At 36.9% G+C, this 22,162-nt stretch overlaps 1 protein-coding gene across 3 annotated transcripts in view; it reads right to left on the bottom strand.

The window, feature by feature from the left end:
- Positions 1-22,162, bottom strand: part of p130CAS (Serine_rich_CAS and FAT-like_CAS_C domain-containing protein p130CAS) — a 118,034-nt gene that overhangs the window by 18,024 nt on the left and 77,848 nt on the right. For all 3 annotated transcript variants that reach the window (XM_067790473.1, XM_067790474.1, XM_067790475.1), the window contains exons 2-3: positions 11,567-11,710; positions 4,980-5,285 (exon numbers count right to left, since the gene is read on the bottom strand). In XM_067790473.1, coding sequence (XP_067646574.1) covers positions 4,980-5,285; positions 11,567-11,710 — 450 coding nt within the window. The remainder of the gene's footprint in view (positions 1-4,979; positions 5,286-11,566; positions 11,711-22,162) is intronic.

A 22,162-nucleotide genomic window follows, 5' to 3' on the forward strand; every position in this document is an offset into this window, starting at 1 on the left:
TTTAGCTACTTTCGATAAATATTCTATGCATGCCAGGGAAATTGTCATGGGATTTCTTAGCCCGACCGAAGATGGATGCAAATACCGTGAAATAAGGCTTACCACCAGCAGTATTCTCCTGGAAAGGTGATCCTTGGTTCAGCTAAGGAAACGCTGAACTTACACTACCACTTTCCAGCTTTCGAGAACTCCTTATTCTACTTGTAGCAATGATATACTTTGAAATATGTAAATAAAGGTGTCGATATTCCTCTAGCCGGTTGTTGATGCCAAGCATTGAGCGCAACTACTTGCGTTTATCAACTCCTATCTCTTAATGATGATTGGAGTAGATATTGGCGGACAAAGGGACAGTAATTGGATTTTCAGGACTTCCTCAGCTGTTATAGCGGAGGGTGTGAGGTGGAGTCATCTAGTCGATTTATGCTTAACTGCGCAACTTTTTAAAGACAGTACGTGAATATTTTACTTAGTATGTCTGCATGTGTGGGCGTCCCCGGATGTAGTTTCAAAGGTCGATATAAAAAAATTTTTATAAATGTTAGAGACCCCCTCTCAACATAAGCTTCAAATGTAGGCTTTTGGAAATTGTTTGTTTCGTATGGGCACTCAGCCAGTCTAGTGCACATCCATATGTAGCCTGAGGAAAATCGGTTTTCGTAGTAATTAAAGAAAATTCGTATGTAAAATTTGATAATTGCAGTAATCTTCTAACTGAGTTCCTTAAACATAGGAAACTCTATGACTCCAATGGAAAAGTTGCTATTTTTCTTCTTGCGGCACCCTAATGTGCATTGATCGCAGTCACACAAACAAATAAATAAAAGCAAAATGTGCGCTCCAAAGTCAGTTTATTTATTGATTTAGTTTTTGTTGCTTTAGCTGCATTGCTGTTGCTACTCCAACTGTGGCATGCCACCTTAAACGCCACAAGCAAATAACAATTTTTGGACACTAACTTGTTCATAACATATTTGTTGTTGTTTTATTACCTTTTACTGGCTAAATGCTAATGACCAAATAACATGAAGGGGTGTGGGGTGAGTGATCATGTTTTCAGTGAAATGAAATTACGTGCTTCAATGATTTTTATGCGATTTGCAAATTGATGATTTCAGATATTTGGTAGACGAAACTTTTACGAGGCTATAATTTTCAGTGACCAGTTTTGCATTTAATTTCAACAATCGACTTTGAATTTTTCACTTTTTCTTTAACGAGTTTAATGAAACTTAAATTTTCTGCTTGAAAGGGAAAGTAAATTTGTTGAATATTGCATAACTTGAATGATAAAACGATTGAATGAAAAGGCCAAGCCTTCGGGATAGTTTATGCACGGCAAGAAAAAACCGAGGATCTGCATAAGATCTAATATTTGATTGGAATGGTATTTATCACAATAACAAAGGATTATGCAATTTCATGAAAATTTGCATTTAAATGTAAACAAATTAACAAATTTTTTTGCGGTTGAAGTTTAAACAGAAACCGGTTTCGCACTTACAAATTACAATAAATATTTTGAAGACTTTAAATTATAGTTTTTTCGTGAATTGGACTAAATGCCAGTATAGTTGATCGCCTCGTTGCTTGATCTGTAAACATGATCTTATCGTATGCCAATTGACACCTTTTCACATAATTCATTTAAGCATATACATAAATTCATACATACACACATATATGAGTATTAGTTACACTTTGTAATCAAGTTGATTGGCGTCGCGCAAAATCTGTTCAAGTGGGCTTGAAAAGCCGGTGAACGCTGGTGGCAGGCCAATCATCAAATACCAATCAATGGTGAGCAATCAACAAAAGCCAACAACTTACTGTTGACTAGTGCCTGCCAGTTGCACGTCTCCTAATCAGGGCTGGCTCAAGAGAATTTGGGGCCCTAGGCGAGTTATTATTTGCGGCCCCTTTCCCCCGTATTTATAGAAAGAAATTAGAGATCAGAAATATTAAATTCAAACTTAGTGTCAATAAAACAAAAAAATATTTCTTTTGCATATTAAATATATTTTTTTTTAACAAAATATTGAAAACATAACACACAAAAGTATTTTTAATTATCTTAAAAGAGTTTACTAAAACTTCATTTTCCGCGCCTTCAACTCAGAGAAAGTTTATATAATATTACTTAAATCTAATTTTTGCGCAATTTCCTGCTATTGATAGCAATGTAAACCGACAAGCCTACGTTTTTTAATTTCAGTTTCGAAAAGCTACGCTCGCCACTCGCAACCGATATTGGTATCGTCAACAAAATACTAAATTGGGCATGAGACCAGGCAAGTTGTGTTGTAAAATATAATTAAGGTGAAAATTTAATTTTTTTTAATGAAACTAAATATAGGGCCCCTACAAAATTTCTTTTTTTTTTGCACAAAAGTGTTTATCGAATTTGGTGCCACCTAGAACTTGGTGCCCTAGGCGGTCGCGTAGTTCGCGTATATGGTAGAGCCGGCGCTGCTCCTAATGCCCATTTGCCTACGATTTATAGCATGCTTTGAACTGTTTCTAAATGCAAAACTTACAATGAGTGTCCAAATTTGGTTTTTTGTTGTTGTGTTTACTATATTAGCGCTTGTTTGAAACCTCATTAAAATGCTCTAATTAAGTGCAAATAAATTTGCACCGAGACGCTTGCACTGTTTTTGTTCACTTCCATTTCGCCGAATAGCACGAGAACATCACATGCGACTTAGCACAACTAAGGTGAGAGCGAATTCCTTTTAACTAGAAATTATAATCAGCTTATCGAAACTAATGAGGAGGTTAAGCAATATATGGTAGTTGATGCCTATTAAAAGCACTAAGATCAAGTCCTTCTCCACCTATTTAGTCCTTTCAGCGGAGATCTGCGCCCTCCTTTGCTAATATATTCTGGTGTCGTTGGGAATACCTAATGGCAAGGATCATCTTGATTTATTTGCATAGCACAACCTTGACAGCAAAGTCTTGGGATTTTTATTTTCCTTCTACGCAGTTGGCATGAAGGATTGTAACTTTGCTGGTGAATTTTTCTCCTAAGTACTTTGGGGGTCATCTCAGCAACATTAACTTTTCTTCGTTAATCGCAGTCTACCATTTGGATTTATCTCTCACTTTTTCATCATTATCTCATTCAATACCCATGCTCACCCTCTTAATCTTCCTCTTATTCCTCTCCTCTCTCCTTTCGTTTTCCGCTATCCGCTCCCTCTGTTTGTGCTCTTAATATGACATTCCTTTTCCTCTCACCGATTCTATCCAATCTTATCCCACTTTCTTTCCCTTCCCCTTCATATTTTCTTGTTGTTGTTGTTGTAGCGATAAGGTTGCTCCCCGAAGGCTTTGGAGAGAGCTATCGATGTGATGGTCCTTTGCCGGATACAGATCCGGTACGCTCTGGTACCACAGCACCATTAAGGTGCTAGCCCGACGATCTCGGGAACGATTTATGTGGCCACATTAAACCTTCAGGCCATCCCCTCCCTCCCCACCCCAATCTCCTCATGGAACGCCGGAGCCTCGTCTGTTAGTGAAACAGGATTCGCCGCGGATAGGTGCGGTTGACAATTGGGTTTGGAGAAGCTATATATTGCGCTGGCAACCTGAAGGGTTGCGCTAAACAGCCTCTTGAATCTGGTATTTTAGTCGCCTCTTACGACAGGCATACCTACCGCGGGTATATTCTGACCGCCTAACCCGCTGGGGGGTCCTATTCTCTTCTTGCTCTCCTTTTCCTCATCCTCTTTCTGTTTCTATCTTACTAATATCCAAAACAGATCTCCTTCTATTCTTCTTCTCATCCTATCTTCTGCCTTTTTTCACTCTGGCTTTTTATTTTCCCCTCTCCCTCACTTTTCCCACCTCGTCATCAACTTTTTGTCCTCAACTTAGTCCATATACTAGCCTTCTATTTTAATAGTTTCCCGCTTCCTTTTGCAATCCCTTCACTACTTCATCTTCGCTCCACTTCTCAGAACTTAATTTTTATGAATGTAAGGGTTATTTCCTATTACTCCATTTTAATAAATATAAGGGACCTCGTTTCCTGGGATGCAGCATAAACACAAACAACGCCAGCTTCGATATTCAGCATAGAATCACTCTTATAAAAGAAATGCTACTTTGAATTGGGCAGGTAACTGAAAAGTAAAGCCTTTCTCGGCATTCGAAAATCATGCACTACAAGTCACTTATCGTACTCGTCTTCCTATATGGTGCATGGAGGCTAGGTTATTCTTATCGGAACCCACCTATAGAAGCAGTTACCAATTGGCGCCAGTCAGATCAGCGATCAAAAAGTATTAAGTAGAAAAAAGTATTAAGTTTAACACAACACTTTTTTGTTATTTCCCTATTTTATATTTATTATTTATAAGCCAAATCGGACCACAAGTACACTTTATTTAAAGTCTCGGCCCCAGCTACACCTAAAACGAAACTTTTACCTCCAAATATTGTTATCGAATCAATTTTGCTTCATATTTTAAAGCTAGCCGGAAAATTTATTAAAAAGGCATCGTATAATTCCTCCAATGTTGAATAAATATTTCAAAGATCTTGATTCGTACGCTATCAATTAAAAATCAGAAGATTTTAAAATTTCTGACAGTTTTTTACGAAACTTTGATCCATGCGCAGCCTTGCAGGATTTTACTCGGACTCCGTACTAAGTCTAACACAACTGCATGGCAAGATTCTCAAACTGCTATATATTTCAATCCATGCGTCACAAAACAAGTTTCAAAATATTAAGACCCACCTTTTTTTGCACTGAAATTAAACGAACAAATAAACGAGCGACTTCATATAAAGTTAGTAATAATAAAATATTAGGCAACATCTATCCCACTTTGTTAGATATCCACGCCTTAAAAAACCTCATGATTACAATATTCATTCATCTACTCATTCATTCATTACTCAACTCGTTTGCATCTCTTACACTTTTATATTTATGTTCACGTATTTAGGATTCTATTTCTTACCTTATTTGGTGACACATGCCAAGAACGCCTTGTGCCCTGTCTTTGTTGTTGTGTTAGGAGGTGTGTCTGTTGGTTGTTGTCGCCTCGTAGCCCAACACCGCCGTGGGCGTTTGCATTGCTCAGATGGTGACTACTGCTGCTGCTGCTGCTATTTAGGGATAAATGATCGTAACAAGCTGTTGAGTTACTATTCAAGGTGATCAGGCTGGGTGCCAACGAGGGACATGGTGAAGCTGGTGGTGACAGGGAAAAGCAACCCGAATCGTAGGAGTTTAATATGCGCAACCGATTGCCGGGACAAAGGCCCTGAAATTAAGTAGAAAATTAATGATTTAATTTAAATGCCATATTGCAGAAGGAGAACAAACTTTTACAGTTTAATAGTTAATTGTGATTCATTGGTTTTGCTTAAATGGCCTTAATTGTATTGCTCGCTTGTTGTGTACAGTGGTTTACAGTCAAACTTATGCTGTTATATTTTCTTCTGTATATTTCGATAATATTGATGGGAAGTTAGCGGACTATTTCAAACGCCTGCCTCCAAATAAGATCTTCTGTTTGTTCTGCCTAATCTCTAAAATTGATATCATGCAAATAGCTTCAGTTGCCTCGTAATCCCTATTCAGTGATCTAAGTAGCCCTTATTAGTGCGGTTCTAACTCATATAACAGCACTCGGAACCATGTCCATTCCGATATCATCAACACCACATTTGATTTTGTTAAAAAGTGCAAATGAATTCTTACCAAAAACTAAAAAAAGAGTGAGCACCATGTACTCGAAAAGTTCGATATTTAAACATACAGGTGTACGTTTAGAAAACTCAAGATTTTTGGAGCTCGTCCAGGGGCTGAAGTTAAACGACTGAGGTAACTTTATCAGAAATAAATAATCACGGGATTTTTGAGCAGAGCTTCGTCGACTTCTTATCGGTAATAACCGATTTCGGCAAGATAAATAAAATAAAAATAAATATAAGGCGCGATAACCTCCGAAGAGATATAAGGCCGAGCTTCTCTTCCAATTTGCGTCGTGCTCCTCTTGATTTTCCCTACAAATTGGCCGGACGGGACCTACATGTTTTATGCCGACTCCGAACGGCAACTGCAAGGCAGATGAGTTTTCACTGAGAGCTTTTCATGGTACAAATACAGTCGGACCGCTTGCCAAACACTGCCGAGGGGCGACCCCGCTTAGAAAAATTTTCTTCTAATTGAAAAACCTTATTTCTAAAATTTTGATGTTGCTTTGCCCGGGGTTCGAACCCAGGGTATACGGTGTGGTAGGCGGAGCACGCTACCATCACACCACGGTGGCCGCCAATAGTTCAAATATTGATTTGTTATCGGCTTGTTATCGAATGGTTTCAGACGTGTCATCGATTTTATATTGAAGTTTCATAGATATCTGTTCCATAACAAATAATTTCGATATAAAATCGGCAATTTTTTAATAAAAAATCGATAATACGCCAATATCAAATTGGTCGCACCTCGATGAAAAATCGATAACTTTTCTATAAATAATCGATAGCTTCTTGATAACATATCGTTAAATTTTCGATTTATACTCGATAGCTTTTTCATAAAAACCAACAACTTTTCTATAACAAAGGGAACAACTTTTTATAACAAATCGAATATTTTTCAAAAACAAATCAATAACTTTTCAATAGCAAATCAATAAACTTTGGATGACCCTTCGATAAATAATCGATAGTAAATCGATAACTATTGTAATCAGCGAATTTATAACTATTCAATAACAACTCGTTAACTTGTCTTTACATCGTCGATAAAACAACAATAAGGAACGGATAACTAGTCGATAAGAAAAGCGTAACACACCCATAACTCGCCGATAACAGTAACTCATCTATAACAAACCGTTATTAAACCGTTTTTCTGGTATCAACTTTACTGCGCACATTGCGCTCTCACTTTACGCTACAATGTAGTGACTACACTTACGCTTGGCACTTCTAAAGACCACGCCCATCTTACGTTTACATTCTAAACTCCCCCATAACGTGATTAAAAATGCTTACACACCAAAAACTCGACGTAATATGTTGTGAATATTATAGAAAACAGCACAGTATGATTTTAGTTTTGACCTACTGTAGTATGCACTTATGTAGGTTTGTAATTTTTATCTGTAGTTAATTGTTTAAAAATTGTTAGATATCATTTGATAGATTTTGAAAATTAATATGGAATATAAAAAATTGTGGCAATTGACATTTAAGAATCGATACGTAACCACAACAACAACAACAAGTGTCATGCGACACATTTATTCAGCCAGTTGTGCAAACTATGAATTATGATTTTGCAATTATTTAATTCACAAATACATACACATACATTTATACAAACATGAAAACTCATACATTGAAATGCAACGTTTAATGCATAAACGTGCGCCCTACTTGCAACGACGTTCGTTTTCAATTTGAAGTTTTCGATTTTCCGACTATCGAGTCGTTTTCTGAGCTTTGTTGTTGCGTTCGATACACTACATATGTACATACATACATATGTTGGAACATTGTAAATAAATACGTGAGCGCAAATTGATTCTTTTGATTTTTGTTGTTTTATGAAGTGCTGCTGCTGCTGATGAAGCTTCTGATGTTCAACAAAGATTGTTGATTGCTCCAAATTTGCGACGACCAACCCACCGCCAAACTGTCAACAAGTAAACCAGCAACACATGTTGAAAACACAACCACCAGCACCAACAACAGCAATGTAAAAGGAGGCGGCTCGCCAACATCTGTGCGACGACACAACATTGTTGCCAACAAAAAAAATCAAATAACCGAGCAATAAAGTTTAACCGGCGCTTTTGTGATATTGCTGCATGTCGGTGTTGTTCTTTTCGTTGTACTTGTTGTGTGGTAGTTGTATACTTGAACGCATTCGACTTTTGGGTTAATTGTTTCTATTAAAGTGTTTTGCTGCTTTTTTAATTAACGCTCGTTTTTCAAATTTTTTATTGTCGCTGTCTGTCATCGTTTGTTGCCACGCCACCCATTAAAGTGTTGTTGCTGCTTGTTACAATTTTCTTTGTTTTTTTGTGTTTTTATATTTTGCTTTGCGAATTGTTACTGGTCAATCACTCACGCGAAAAATTTACACTGATTGTTTTGCTGGCGACAAGTGGTTTTTTGTTGTGCTTTGGCGGTTAAACCAACTGTAAAGTTGATTGGCGCCGTAAGCCTTTGGCTAAGTGATTGAATGTGATTGCCAACACCCTACTTACAGATCCACTGTGGGGGCATGTGGCGTGCTTAAACGGTGGTTAATTAAATTGTTAACTAACACATTCGAACGAAAAATCAATGCCCAAGTGTATTCAATTAAAATAAATTAATGTGAATGAACGAATCATAAATATTTATTGTTGGCGATTTTTGGTAAACGATGAATTTGATTTACAATGAAGCGTTCAAGGTTGAATATAAATTACAAAAGAAAAATGGTTTATATATATATGTATGTGAGAACTAAGACAGATTTTTAAGGCTTCGTGTGAAGTTCAATATTTGACTGGAAGTAATTCTTTTAAAACTGATTTGTGAAATTATAACACAAAAATGCTCACGCAATACTTTCAATTTCTATTTATAGCTCACAACTGCAATAATTTGGCGCTCCGTTTTGTTCCCAACAACTAACAAATCGATTTCGGTACAATACATGGAAAATTAGCACAACATGCTTTGAATTGCTTCGGATGGATTTTAATTCGTTGCTTACCGGCAAGATGTTGGGTACACCAGCTACTTTACATATACATATATATTCTTGTGTTGTTGTAAAGCTTACAACTTTATGGTTTGGGGCTCCGTTGACATTTTTTTCCAATTCCGGAAGACAGATTTTTCATTTATATTGACCTTGTCGTATGGCTAGCTAGAGCAATTTCGAAATCTAAGGGCAGTGATTGCTGAAGTAGGAAGTGCTGGTTGCAGAAGGAAATGAATACAGCACGCTTTGTGCTCATGCCCTGCGCTCGCCAGGCTAAGACTCCAGCTATTACAAGTAGCACAGCTACCAGATCTAGAAGCAGAAAGTAGCATAGGTCCTAGAAAGCTTCAAGTATTTGCCAAGAGAAGGGAGCTGTTACCACTAGTTATAACATAGGTCCTGGTTTCTGATAGAGGTTTTCAGTTTGGACATTGATCATCAATTCAGTATATGTAAGGTCCTCACGGATCGGCCAGTCAAACCTTATCAAACGTAAGGGTCAAAATATCTTCCCTCGACACAGTGTCGAATTTCGATCCATCAGTAGTGACATATTTGCCAATGCACTTTTTGTTTCGGTATCGAATCCGGCGCATTTATAGGGGCAAATAAATCAATATCGTCAGCATACTCCAGCAATTGTACCATCGCGGTTTAGATCCGTTGCCAGAATTATCTTCGCCTTATCTGGGTTTGAATAGCTTAAAGAGGTCCTTCTCTATTCTTTCGAAGCCGGTGGTGTAGCTGAACGCCATTTGACAAAGCGTGCAAGCTTTTGCTCTTGATGCTCCGGCCAAGAAAGTGTTTCTATCGGAACCCGCCTATGGAAGCAGAGGTAGAGGGCGGCCCCCACTCCGTTGGAAGGACCAGGTGGAAAACGATTTAAACTCCCTTGGTGTGACCAATTGGCGCCGGTTGGCGGAGCGAAGGGGCGACTGGCGCGCCTTGTTGGACGGCCATAACCGTTTAGACGGTTAAGCGCCAATTAAGTAAGCAAGCTTTTGCAGGGAGCTTAAATTCAGACATAGCAGCATACAAGCAACTCTTTCTCGCGCTGCCAAAATCTGCTTTGAACTCGATAAAGAGATAGGGCGTGTCGTTTCTTTTATAGTGAGCTTTCTCCAGAATTTCGCTCTGGTCGATAATAGGTTGACCAGGTCTAAAGCTGCACTGTTAAGATTCACTTTTTTAATTTTTTTTGTCATAATTTTTTTTTTTTATTATTTTATTTTATTTTGTTTTATTTTAATTTAACTTAATTTAATTTGATTTAATTTAATTTTATTTAGTTTAAAAAAACTGAAATTTTTGGTTGATCTCAAAGCCGGGTTTTCTTAAATAAAACACTTGGATGTGTATTTTATTTTGTTTTTATTTTTCAATATTTCGACTTCAGTCTGAAGTTATCCTCAGGAATCTTAAGCTACGCTTTGAAGAAAAAATAAAAACAAAATAAAATACACATCCAAGTGTTTTATTTAAGAAAGCCCGGCCTTGAGATCAACCAAAAATTTCAGTTATTTAGTTTAATTTAATTTAATTCTAGTTTATTTTATTTTATTTTTTTCATTTTTGATATTTTTTTATGTTTTATTTTATTTAATTTAATTTAATTTTTATACATATGGGCCAATGACTTGTCTTTAACTCGGGAAACGAAAGTTATCGAAATTCCGACCTTTCTTTCGAGTGAGAAGAAGATTCATAAGATTTTTTAAGCTGAAATATTAGAAAGCTGCTTTAGTGCCAAAGTTAACTAATGGTTTCTTTTTAAAAATTGCTTTTAACTCATTTGCCTTGATTCCGTTTTTCTTTTTGATGTTTAAGTAACATCCATTAATGCCATTATCCATGACTAAAAGCTTTGAGGTTTGAATTCATGTTACTTGTCTACATACAAGCATACAAATAAATATTTAAGTATTATACAACAATTTTACAACAAAAAAGAGATTTGTATTACCCGTTCGGGAATATGAAGCTACACTGCATAACTAGCTCTTTAAACTTTCTAGTTTGAATGTTGCCATGACAAGAGGCATAAAGAAACGCTAAAAGAACCACAACAAAAATGGAATGTCAAACTTTATGCAAAACTAAAACAAAATGTTTAAAATGCTCTGCAATTTGCGTGCAATTAAAAACAAAATTCCACTGCGTGACGGGAATGCGCAAAATACGCAGCCGCAGGGTGCGGTCCCTTTCGCATTTACATGCAATTTAGTCCTCATACAAATGTTTTCGCAAGAAAGGAGCGATCAGCAGTTGTACCAAAGTAAAATCTAGTTGTCGATCCAATTGTTTCTCTTGTACTTCATTCTCCTGCTGTTCCTGTTGATTTTGCTATTTTGCAATTATTCCTGCACTAAAAATAGCTGCAAATCTAAAATGCTGTGAAATTAAAACGCAAAACAGCAACATACGCAACAACAACAGCAACAGCAGCAATAATTGCTGGTCTCATTTGCAATGATACTGATAGAGACTATCTACAAACCGAGTAAGTAGAACTGAAGATGCACAGATGAATGATTGCGTTAATGCATGGAGATTAAGCATTTTTACATATTTTATTAATAACAAAGCTGTCACTCAGCCAATCAGACAGTCAGTCAGTCTTGTTGGCGCTCAATTCTCTGTAAAAGGCTTTCTGCATTCTACATCCTAGTACTCATATAAGTTTGCCGTGCTATGCTTCGTGCTAATAAATTTTCTTCTTTGTCTTTTGTATCAGCAATTTGAGCATTACAAATGGTTTGCTGATAAAAATCAGACTAAGCTTGCTATTTGCTTTCTGTTTTTTGTTCTAGAATATAAAAATCGTATGCTTACCTCTCGTCCACGTAACGAACATAGCCACCAACCTTCGAGGCCATCTGTATCCTGTTCTATGACGGTGAGGACATCGCCTTTTTTGAAGGCCAGCTCATCTGGCGAATCAGCAAAGTTGTCATAGATGGCTTTAGCATAAAGTTTCTGCAAGAGAAAAAGAATGAACAAGGATAGGATTTTTTATTGACTTTCGTCATAAAATACATTTTGTGACGAATTAAAAATTTATGAAAAAAGATGCTGAAGATTCTATAAATATTTAAGTTGATATGTAATTAGAACTTCAGCGCTTGCAAGGCTAAATTCTAGTTGTTCGGTCCGATTTTAGTATTTGCTATTCTTTTACACAATAGATCCTGCTTTTTGATGGGGGCTTTCAGTGTGGTCGTTAAGCTAACTTCTGAAGCTGCAGCTTGCGTTCTTCGCCCGCTTGCCAGAAGCATGAATGTGCCAAAATGAATATGTTGGGAAATCGAGTTTCAAAGTTTATTGCTCCCTCAAAGTTAGAAGAATTAGTTTCCAATGTAAAAATATATCTAAATATTATATTCACAATATCCTCTTTCAACTGAGAAAATTGCTTTGCTCGCAGCCCTTCTATTTTCCGAGATTTAGCACATTCCTTTTTCTGGCACAACAAAAATTTTAAAAACTGATCTAATTTTTTTTTAAGACAGCTATACAAAAAAATTAAAAGTAGTCGGATCAGGTAATGCGACTCATGTTTTCTATACATTTTGATGCGCTGAATCCAAATACGCTATAAGAATTGGCCCAAGTGGTCACGGTAAGGCCTTAACCTCAAAACACGTAAAAAATTCACTGCAGTTTGATTTTTAAATAATGCTAGGGCCAAGCCAAGACCTGCTAGGACAATTCTGTTGGCGGATTGGGATTCGGAGCATCACAGTCCTTGGGAAGGTGCCGAGGAAACGGTTACTCACTTCCTCTGCGAGTGCCCATCCCTCGCGAATTTTCGGTCCCGAACTCTAGGAAATTATGTGTTGCCGGACTTAAGGGCGGCGTCAAACTGCCGCAGCAAGGACATCAGTTGGTATATTGTTTTAAACAAGTGGTTTGAGTAAAACAATATGCAGGGTACATCAGCCCAAAATATAATTGGTTCCAGGAGAAAGTGCATTAAAATGGTGCCTAGAGCGCTACTTGGGCCCGGCTCCATAGCCGGGCAGCACAGCAACCAACCAACCAACTTGGGAAAACATCCGAGGCTGTGACTTATCGAAAGGATGTATGTAAATGAAAAAAAATAAAAAATAAGCACATTCAATTCAATTTCAATTATTGCAAACTTAGAACTAGTTCTTATTTTCATCAGAATCAGAATCTTCTGAAATGTTGAGTTCGGGTAAAGCGTTGCCCTCTGCATATTTATAATAAGAACAATATTCTTGTTATAACCATTTTTTCATACATTTGGCAAGAGGCAACGGCTTCGAATAAACCGGTTTGCTTTCAATTAAACAACGACCTTTTCTCGGATATTCAGCTATTAAAAATTCTTCATCGGTATACTTTTTTTTGAGGAATACATTATAAAGCTCATCTTTTTTGTATCTCAACTAGCATATATATCGCATGGTTAGTTTTATAGCTCCCTGGGTAAAATAGTTATAAATAAAAAAATCGTCATACAATTGTATGCGAACTTCGAAAAGTTTTGGTGAGTTACGAGCTCCTCTAATAATTTGTGCCCAACCTTCAGGCACGTATACCGGAATATTCGAACATACGAATGTGTGCTGTTCTTACTTTTTTTTCAAAAATTGTTGAGCCATATCAACGAATGTGTCATACAAACAGGAAAATCATTACCTTGTTGCCAGCCAGAAACATGAATGTGCTCAACTTTGTGTGATTGAATTATACATTCGTGCAAATGGCACTGCAAATTATTGGGGTTTCCATGTGCGTAGGAAGCTCTAGATTTAAGTAGAACCTAGAGTATCTAAAGGGTAATATAACGAGGCCTATAACACAAAATCGGAAAAATTGCATATTCATGCTTCTGGTTAGTGGGCGACGATATGTACATATATATATTAAGTTATTTTAAGGGGTAATTTTTTTTGAAAACTTTAATTTTTTGAAATGGATCCGTTTTGAAACGATAACTTTTTGGAAAACCGCCCTTTTTTGAGATGAATACCTTCTTGGAATAGTTCTTGAAAACTGTTACTTTTTTTAACGGTCACTTTTTCGTAACTTACGATACGGTTACTTTTTGAAGCGGTTAGTTTTTAAAATGGCAACTTTTTAGAAATGAAATGGTTACATTTTTCAAACCCGCACTTTTTTGAACCGATTTCTTTTTTGAAATGAGTCCTTTTTTAAAACTAACTTTCTTGAAAGTAAACGTTTCGTTTTGCAAAAGTTATTTTTGAAACTGTGTATTTTTTTGGAACGGTTACTTTTTTGAAGCAGTTCTGAATTTGAAACGGCTACTTTTTAGTTTTTTAAGCTTTTAATACTAAAAACTCGAGTTCATCCTTGCAAAGTGCTATTGTTTTAGCTCAATTACATTTATGGAACTGGTTTCTGGTTTGTAACGAATCATATATAATTATAACGTCATAAGAACTCCATGAGGACAAAAAATTTGCTGTGAAAAATTTACGTCACTCTTCCATTTTACTCTAACATTTTTCAATGGATTAGGATATGAACTCATGAACCTTTCGACGTCTGTTAGTACATTAATTTCGAGCTCAAGAGAATTTAAGACATTTTCTGATTGCTGATTTTTAGCTAAAAACCGAATTGATTAGGAGTAAGCATTTGCTTTAAGGGCGCGTCTTTATTCAAAAAAAAAAAAAAAAAAAAAACAAATAGACGGATCAAATGCTCAATTTTATGCATGAGTCCGCGCAATACCTCCCAATGTCTTATAAACTTCAAATTAGTCTCCACATACAGCCAATATTTATATTCATAAAAAGACGTGCAAAAAGCATATTTGACTTGCAGCGCGACCTTCACGAATTTGGCATACGAAATTAGATTTAGCATTCTTGTTAAACTTTATGTTGCATTTATTTTTCGTGCTTCTTCTACACCTCCACTTTGCGCAGTCGCGTTTTGCGTTCTGCGGCTTTTACGACTTAATTAAAAGGTATTTAAATTCGAAGAATTCAAACAAGTTTTTGCATAAAATCCGAACTGATAAAAAGTTTTGTGCGCGAAAATGGATTATAATGGCTGGCGCTCTTATTAGCTTGGCTTGCTTGCTGCAGATTGTTGTTGGACAAGTGAGAGCCAAAATTGCGGCGTCAACATCTAAAGAATTTGAATGAATGAATGGATCAGATAACTTAAAAGTTAAGCTTCAAGTTGTTTTTTTGGCTGGCATTTGCTGGTTTTTTGGTTTTGTTTTTGCCATATAAACATTTGTAGTACACAAAGTTAACAGTAAGAGGAGTACAATTTATTCTCAGGAAAAATACTTGAATATCGAAGATATGAAAGTTGAATAAACAAAGAATGAAATATTAATTGTTATTCGGACTCTTGTTTTCCTGTATATTACGAAAAAAGGGTTTTAGCAACTTAGCATGGTTTAATTATTAAAGGTTACCCATGTAGCATTAGACCACCCTGTGCTTTTCACATTCCAAACTCCCAAGTCGCTCCTAAAAATGAAAAGTGTTGTTTCTTTAGAAACTCCTTTCTGAATAATGAACAAAACTTTAAAACAGTACTGAAAGTTTTACTTTTTATAAAAAAAGTGTTAATTGGGTACACTTTTTAGTTTTAATAGATTCTTTTGATAGCATTCGTGAAAAATTTAATAATTTTAATTGACATTAGAGAAAAATTGTAAGTTTACAAACGGCGATGGTTACTAGGACATGTTTCTGAATTTCACTTCTTCATCAGCTAGCTTTTCGGGAGCTGAGCATTGAACTCGAATCTCCAACATTCATATCAGTGCAAAGGTTGATGCCTTTAGCTGCTAAGCCATATGAATGTCCCGTTGTTCGCTGTACAATTGGTCTCTAAGAGTTGCCTTTTTGTTTATATTCCTTTTGATCACCATGTAGCCACATACACTCTGTATGTAGTTTATTCCTAATGGTGTGGATATGATTTTTAGGCGCGCTTTTTGAAAGCTTAGTAACATTTGTTCGGATCTTTACAGTATTTGTTTTTAATACTTCCGCTGTTACTATTATATCAATATGATCAAATGTATTTAATTAGCGAGCTTTGCTCATATTGCTTTATACAATGGTTTTTGTAATTAACATTAGAGAATTTCGAACTTCAAACTTCGTAAGCCGATATCTATTTTTTGGAGGTTAAGTTCGAAAAACGGAGATAGTACTTTGTTTACTTAAGCCTCAATCTCTAGAAAAAGTGGGTTTGTCCAATACCCAGAAAAAAAGTTGATTTTGTCGCATAGCGTTATTATTATAAATACGAAACAACAGGTTTGACTCACTTATTTACTTTGACTTCCCCTATTCCTGATATTTGGCATATCTTTATTAACTTGTCAATGCAAACCCTGCAATTTTTCCTCCAAAAATATCATGAGTTTCAGGTCTAAGTATAATAAGAATCAGGTAAAATAACAGTTGCAATAAATATTGAAAGTGCTATAACTTCTTTGTTTATTATTTTAGTAATATGGTTTCAAAGCAACATTTTCTTGAATTTTCAAGTACTTTCGTTTGGTAAGGAAAAAAACATACATTAGGGGGGTAAAATTTTGTTAGCTGACCTAATCATGTGAAAACGACTTCATAGCTTAAAAGTACATTAAACGGAAATGTGGAGCTTCTCAAGGTCAAAATAATGACATATCAATTTTAAAAATCGGACTCAAATAACCAAGTTACAACGAAAAAACCTTTTTGGCTGTATTTCGAAGGATCAAAAAAAATTTTTTAAAATTTTTCCCAAACCATCTCAACATAATCTTCAAATTTAAGGGCGGACATTAGCAACTTTTTTTTTATATGGGGACCAACCCAGTCTAGTGCGGAGTGTCACATATTTAAAAAGATACATGCGAAACCTCGTGTAATTAAATCATGGCAACTTAGATTGTTCCCTTAAAATGTTGGAAGATTATTCGGCTTGGTTCCATTTCCTTTCGTTGAAGCAATTCGAGTATCTCCGAAAACAGTTAAAGCCCCGTCACATGAGCAGTTTTTCATATACATAGATACGTTTAACTCAATCTTATGCATTATGAGTAGATTGTACGTATTTTTATGAAAAACGGTAGATTGAGCGACACTGGCGCCATCTGAATTGAAAAAGTAGCCAACTTGCAACTTTTGTTGCAAGCAAAGAAGTTTTGGCTAAGGGTGCTGACACACTTTGCAAGTGAAATTATTTTTCCCACTCGTTGGTAACTTTTCTAATATTTTTCGCAAATAAAAACTGCAATATAACAAATGAATAAGACACAAAATATGTTAACAAGTATTTTTTTTGTTTATTGACAGCGGTGGACACCATTACATATACACGGTTACCAAATTGAGAATGTGTTTTGCCATTGTGTTCTCGATCAGGTGCTAAGCTCACGCCCACTCCTGTTTAGGGAGAATGTTTATAACAGTGCTTCGCGAAATTTTGCATATGAATGGGCAAGGCGAAATAAACTTCAATTGCCATGTCTGAAGTTCCTTCATATTTACAAACGCAACATCTTGGTTGATTGTGGCGATTTTATTGGGATGCATAAGCTTGTGTTAAACGCTGCCTTTAAGTCGGCTAGTTGACTTTCGGGCGTGTTGTCACAAATATCTTTTCGTTAGGCCGTTCGTTTATATATTCACTTTTCTGTTAGGTATGTATGTTATTGAAAGAAATTTGTGCATATGTTTACAAAAAATTACTAAGTGCAAGCCAAACAAAATAGAGTACTCACAACAAATAGTTTTCCGCTTCAAATGTTTGATTTAAGAGAAAAAAATATTTTTACAATTTCCTGTCAAAGCAAAAGCCTACAAGGGGTAAGCAAGCTGCTGAGCGAACGCACTAAACAATTCTTTGACCACCCAGTGACGTATCTACTAGACGTGTGGCCTATTGAACAAATCGGTCAAACCGTCGACCGAATATTGGCATTTTCAATTAGCTTTGGTATTTGCGCTTGCGTCAAGCAGACACTCTCAGGCCATTTGCCACACATCAAAAAAAAAACTACAAAACAAGTTTACGAGTCTACAGCCCCTTACTGTTAAACAAAAAGTCGATTTTCCATTCCAAAAAAGAAAAGAAAAAATTATTTACAATTGTTTCAAAAGAAATGACACCGCTTTCTGAACTTTAGTGGTTTTAAGTGGATTTCTTGCATCTTTTGGCCACTTTTGACACTTGGCATTCAAGTGCAGTTTATTTAAACAAAAGAAAAAAAGAAATGAGTAATGTGAGTTTTTTTGGAACTCACATATCAAATTATCGTTTACAGTAAAAAAGAATTGTTTAAAATCATAAAAATTAGCTGTTGTTGTACTTACGCAAATAAACAAGTTCCAATATGTAGAGAAATTTAAAGTCATGAAAGTCAAGCAAAAGCAAACGCTACGTTAGTTAAAGGAGGGCAAGTCCCAAAAGGCAACAACAGTTTCACTGAGCTTTATGTCTTTTGTGGCAAACTCATAGATTATTTAGAGCTGCTAGGCGTAAGAGAATTACACACACAAATATACGCACTTACGCCTTTGCCACTAAAAGATCCAGCAAAAGATAGACATGCATACATACGTTTTTAACAGTTGCTCACATTTCTTTTACGCAAAATATGAAATCATTTTTTCCTAAAGAAAACACATAATCTGTTTCGATTGATCAAAAGACATACAAATAATCGATATATTTTAAGGACCTGGAACCACCCTATGACAAAATACCTTTCCTGTTGTTAATTTTCACTCGTTTTTTAATTTTCTTCCTATGATCACCACAAATACACATTTCACTATCGTTGGCAAGTATCGGACACTATAACCGTCGTCGATAGTTTTGTGAGACCGTTGGTGTTTCTCAGTGCTGCCATTTCCTAATTGGACCAACGTTTCGAAATATAACCTAAAACACCGGTAAATATTTAATTTTTTTACATAAATTCTAAATTTGGCCGAAATATAAACTACTTGTACGAGTATTAAATGAGAAATATACGCCAAATAAGTTTTTTCACTTGGTGGCGCTTCAGGGGAGTGGTCAGGATTTCAGAGGTGGAGTTGTGAGAGTGAACTGGGAGCGGGAGTGGGAATGGGTTTGGGAGTAGGAAAATGATAAATGGAATAGAGAGTGAATAGGGAAAACGAGGCTAACTTCAAATGTAGACAAACCAATTTTCGGGTAGAAGAAAGTCTACGGAATACTCTAGTATGTTAATGTTGTTGTTGTAGCGATCAAGACACTCCCGCAGGTTTTGGGGAGTGTTATCGATGTTGATGGTCCTTTGCCGGATATAGATCCGGTACGTTCCGGTAACAAGCATTATTGAGGTACATGCCCGAACGATTAAACATGAGCTCATTGAACCTTCTAGGCCAATTGCTTAGGCCATATATTGGGAAGGGCATCTTTATCGACCATTTAATATTAGTATGGTTTTATTGTAAGACAACATCATTCCTTTGCCCTAAGAGCCTATTATGATATGACATAAAACCTTCGAAGTAGTTTTTTTTAGTGGGTTTATTGATTCTAGTGAGACTTAAATCAATCATGACACGCCAGAACAATTACACTAACGACGAAATTCCTCAACGTCACTTACGGAAAACTTTCAAAGCTTACAATAGCTGGTTAATTTCATAAGGTTGCTGAACCATTAACCACAGAAAAGAAATAAGCAATCATAAATATGAACTTAAAAAATAAACAATGAGCGCAAACACTTCTGCTGAAAGGTTATTAACCATCAGTTCAAAGCCAAGAGGGAAAAAATTCAGCAAAACTTTAGCGCTCTATAAAATGCTGACAAAAAGGTAAAGTTTAGCAAAAAAAGGTGGGAAAGCATAAAGTCTTCACAAGTATACATATTTGTATGTATATAATATATACTATTGTAACGAATTTACTTGCAAATCCTCTTATTTGCAATCCTCTGCTAAGTTCGAATCACTAAGCTGTTGAATAAATAACTCCAATTTGTAATAATGCAAAATGGCCTTTATTAAAGTACTTCACAATACACTCAACTGTGCAACGAATAGCTTGCTTAATAACCACACTGATTGATAGCTCAATGAAACTCTACTATTCAAAATAATACTGCTATTGCTCGCTAGATATCGTCTTAATCGCAACTGCTTGACAACTCAAATCAAACTGAATTACTTCTTACTCGCTTGCACCGCTTTTATAGTTTACGCTGCATACTTCTAGGCTCTTCGATTTCCAGAAGTTACTAGTTGTTTCGGCTACAAAATCGCCAGCCACAACTACGTGCACAAATTCTTGCTCTCTCTTGTGACAACTCAGATAAGGTATATGCATGTGTTTGTAGTTTACAGTCTCCCGCACACACATAAGCGTATAAGTAAATTCATCGGTGTGTGACATCTCATCTCTTGCTGCCTTGTATGTAAATGTTGCTCGTCGGAATGTGTACATATGTGTAGACGCAATTATTAATTCGTTTATGTAGATACATAATGATTGAATTATTGATGTGAATTCACGTCACTGCTTAGCATCGGCCTGGAGATGGCAGCACTCCTCAGTTTTGCTAATATTCGTAACACTGCCCTCCACCTAAGTCTGATCGTCCCGATCAGACAAATCTCCCAATCTAAACGCCGCTAGCATCTCCAAATGTACCACCCTTCTAATCCGTGGTTTCCCAGTGGTTTGTATGCGGTAGATGGTATCACTGATCTTCTTCACAACTTTGTACGGGCCTTCCCAACTGCACCGAAATTGGGCTGGGACACCTTTCCGCCGGTGAGGGTTGTTTAACAGTACCAAATCTCCATTCCGGAAACCTTCCGAATTATTTTCCCTGTCGTACCTGTGTTCCATCTTACTACTCATTATTCTGGATCGTTCTCTCGCACTCTGTTGCTTGGCCAATGAAGAATTACTTCGCAGAGCTTGCGCTGGACGGATTTCCTTTGCATAATCAGTATCGTACCGACGCTTCACAACAGTAGTGTGCCTTGGCTTGAAACCACCATTGCATTCTTTCTTGGTTTTAGTACGTCCGTTAGGGCTTTTCAATACCAGTGTTTCTCTCACAGGTACCTTCGGTTTTGATTTGTTTGGCCCATTTGTTCCATCAACCTTTACCTTTGAATTTCGTGGCCTTCGTCGAGTCTTCTCCACCAGTACCCGATTACTGCTGAACCCTTTTTCCAAACTAAAGTTAAGTGGCACATCTTGGTTCTCATAACGCATCACCCTTCTCTGCATATCGATCTTGATGTCATGGTCAACCAAGAAATCTACTCCCAATATAACTTCATCAACAATCTCCGCCACAACAAATTTGTGTAGGACCATGACCTTCCCAATCAATACTTGACATATCACTTCTCCCTGAACTTGGTTATACTCACCAGTGACCGTACGCAACTTTGCTCCAGGTAACGGTTTTACTCTCCTGTTGACCAAATCAGATCGAATCAAGGAATGAGATGCCCCCGTATCTACAGTCAGTACAGTCAGTACACGCTCTTTACCATCCACATTCCCTCTGACGGTAAGACTGCTTGATTTCCTTCCAATTTGCGACACAGATATCACAGGACATTCAATAGCCGGGGCAAGTTTTCGTTCTTTACATTCGACACGCTCTTGCTCATTTCCGCCAGCTTTGCGTTTACGGCCACCCACATTGTTGGAACTATTAGCACCAAGATCGCAATGACGTGCAATGTGACCTGGGTTACCGCACTTGAAACATTTAATAACTCCGGCATTCTTCTGTTGAGATCCCTTCAGTGCTTCCAAAATTGTGTCTACCCACTCTGGCCTTTCTACTTCCACACGATGAGCTTTGTATGCTGGTTTACTCAATAATGACGCCGTTTCCTGAGTCAATGCATGGGATACCGTTTCAGAAAATGTTTGCTTTGGGTTCGCGTATGTGGCTCGCTTCGTTTCGACGTCCCGTATGCCATTTATAAAGCTTTGAATCTTCACTCTTTCCGTGTATTCCACGGGTGCGTCCGCATTTGCAAGATGAGCCAATCTTTCAATATCTGAAGCAAACTCCTGCAATGTCTCATTTGCTTTTTGGTAGCGGTTTTGCAACTCAATTTGGAATATCTGTTTCCTATGCTCGCTTCCATAACGTCGTTCTACAGCAGCCATCAATGTTTCATAACTGTTCCGTTCGTGCTCTGGAATCGTCTGTAAGATTTCCGCTGCAGGCCCTTTCAATGCCACGAACAGTGCAGCAACTTTATCTTCCGCATTCCAGTTGTTCACTGCTGCGGTCTTCTCAAACTGTAGCTTGAAGACCTGGAAAGGAACAGAACCGTCAAAGGATGGTGTTTTTACCTTTGGATTACTCGCTGAAACTGCTGGGCGATTCATTTGCAACTCCTGTATACGACCTCTCAAAGCTTCTATCTCGGCATCAATTTTGTCCTCGAGCTGCAC

This window comes from Eurosta solidaginis, chromosome 5, assembly GCF_040869045.1.
Source record: "Eurosta solidaginis isolate ZX-2024a chromosome 5, ASM4086904v1, whole genome shotgun sequence".
Lineage (NCBI taxonomy): Eukaryota > Metazoa > Arthropoda > Insecta > Diptera > Tephritidae > Eurosta > Eurosta solidaginis.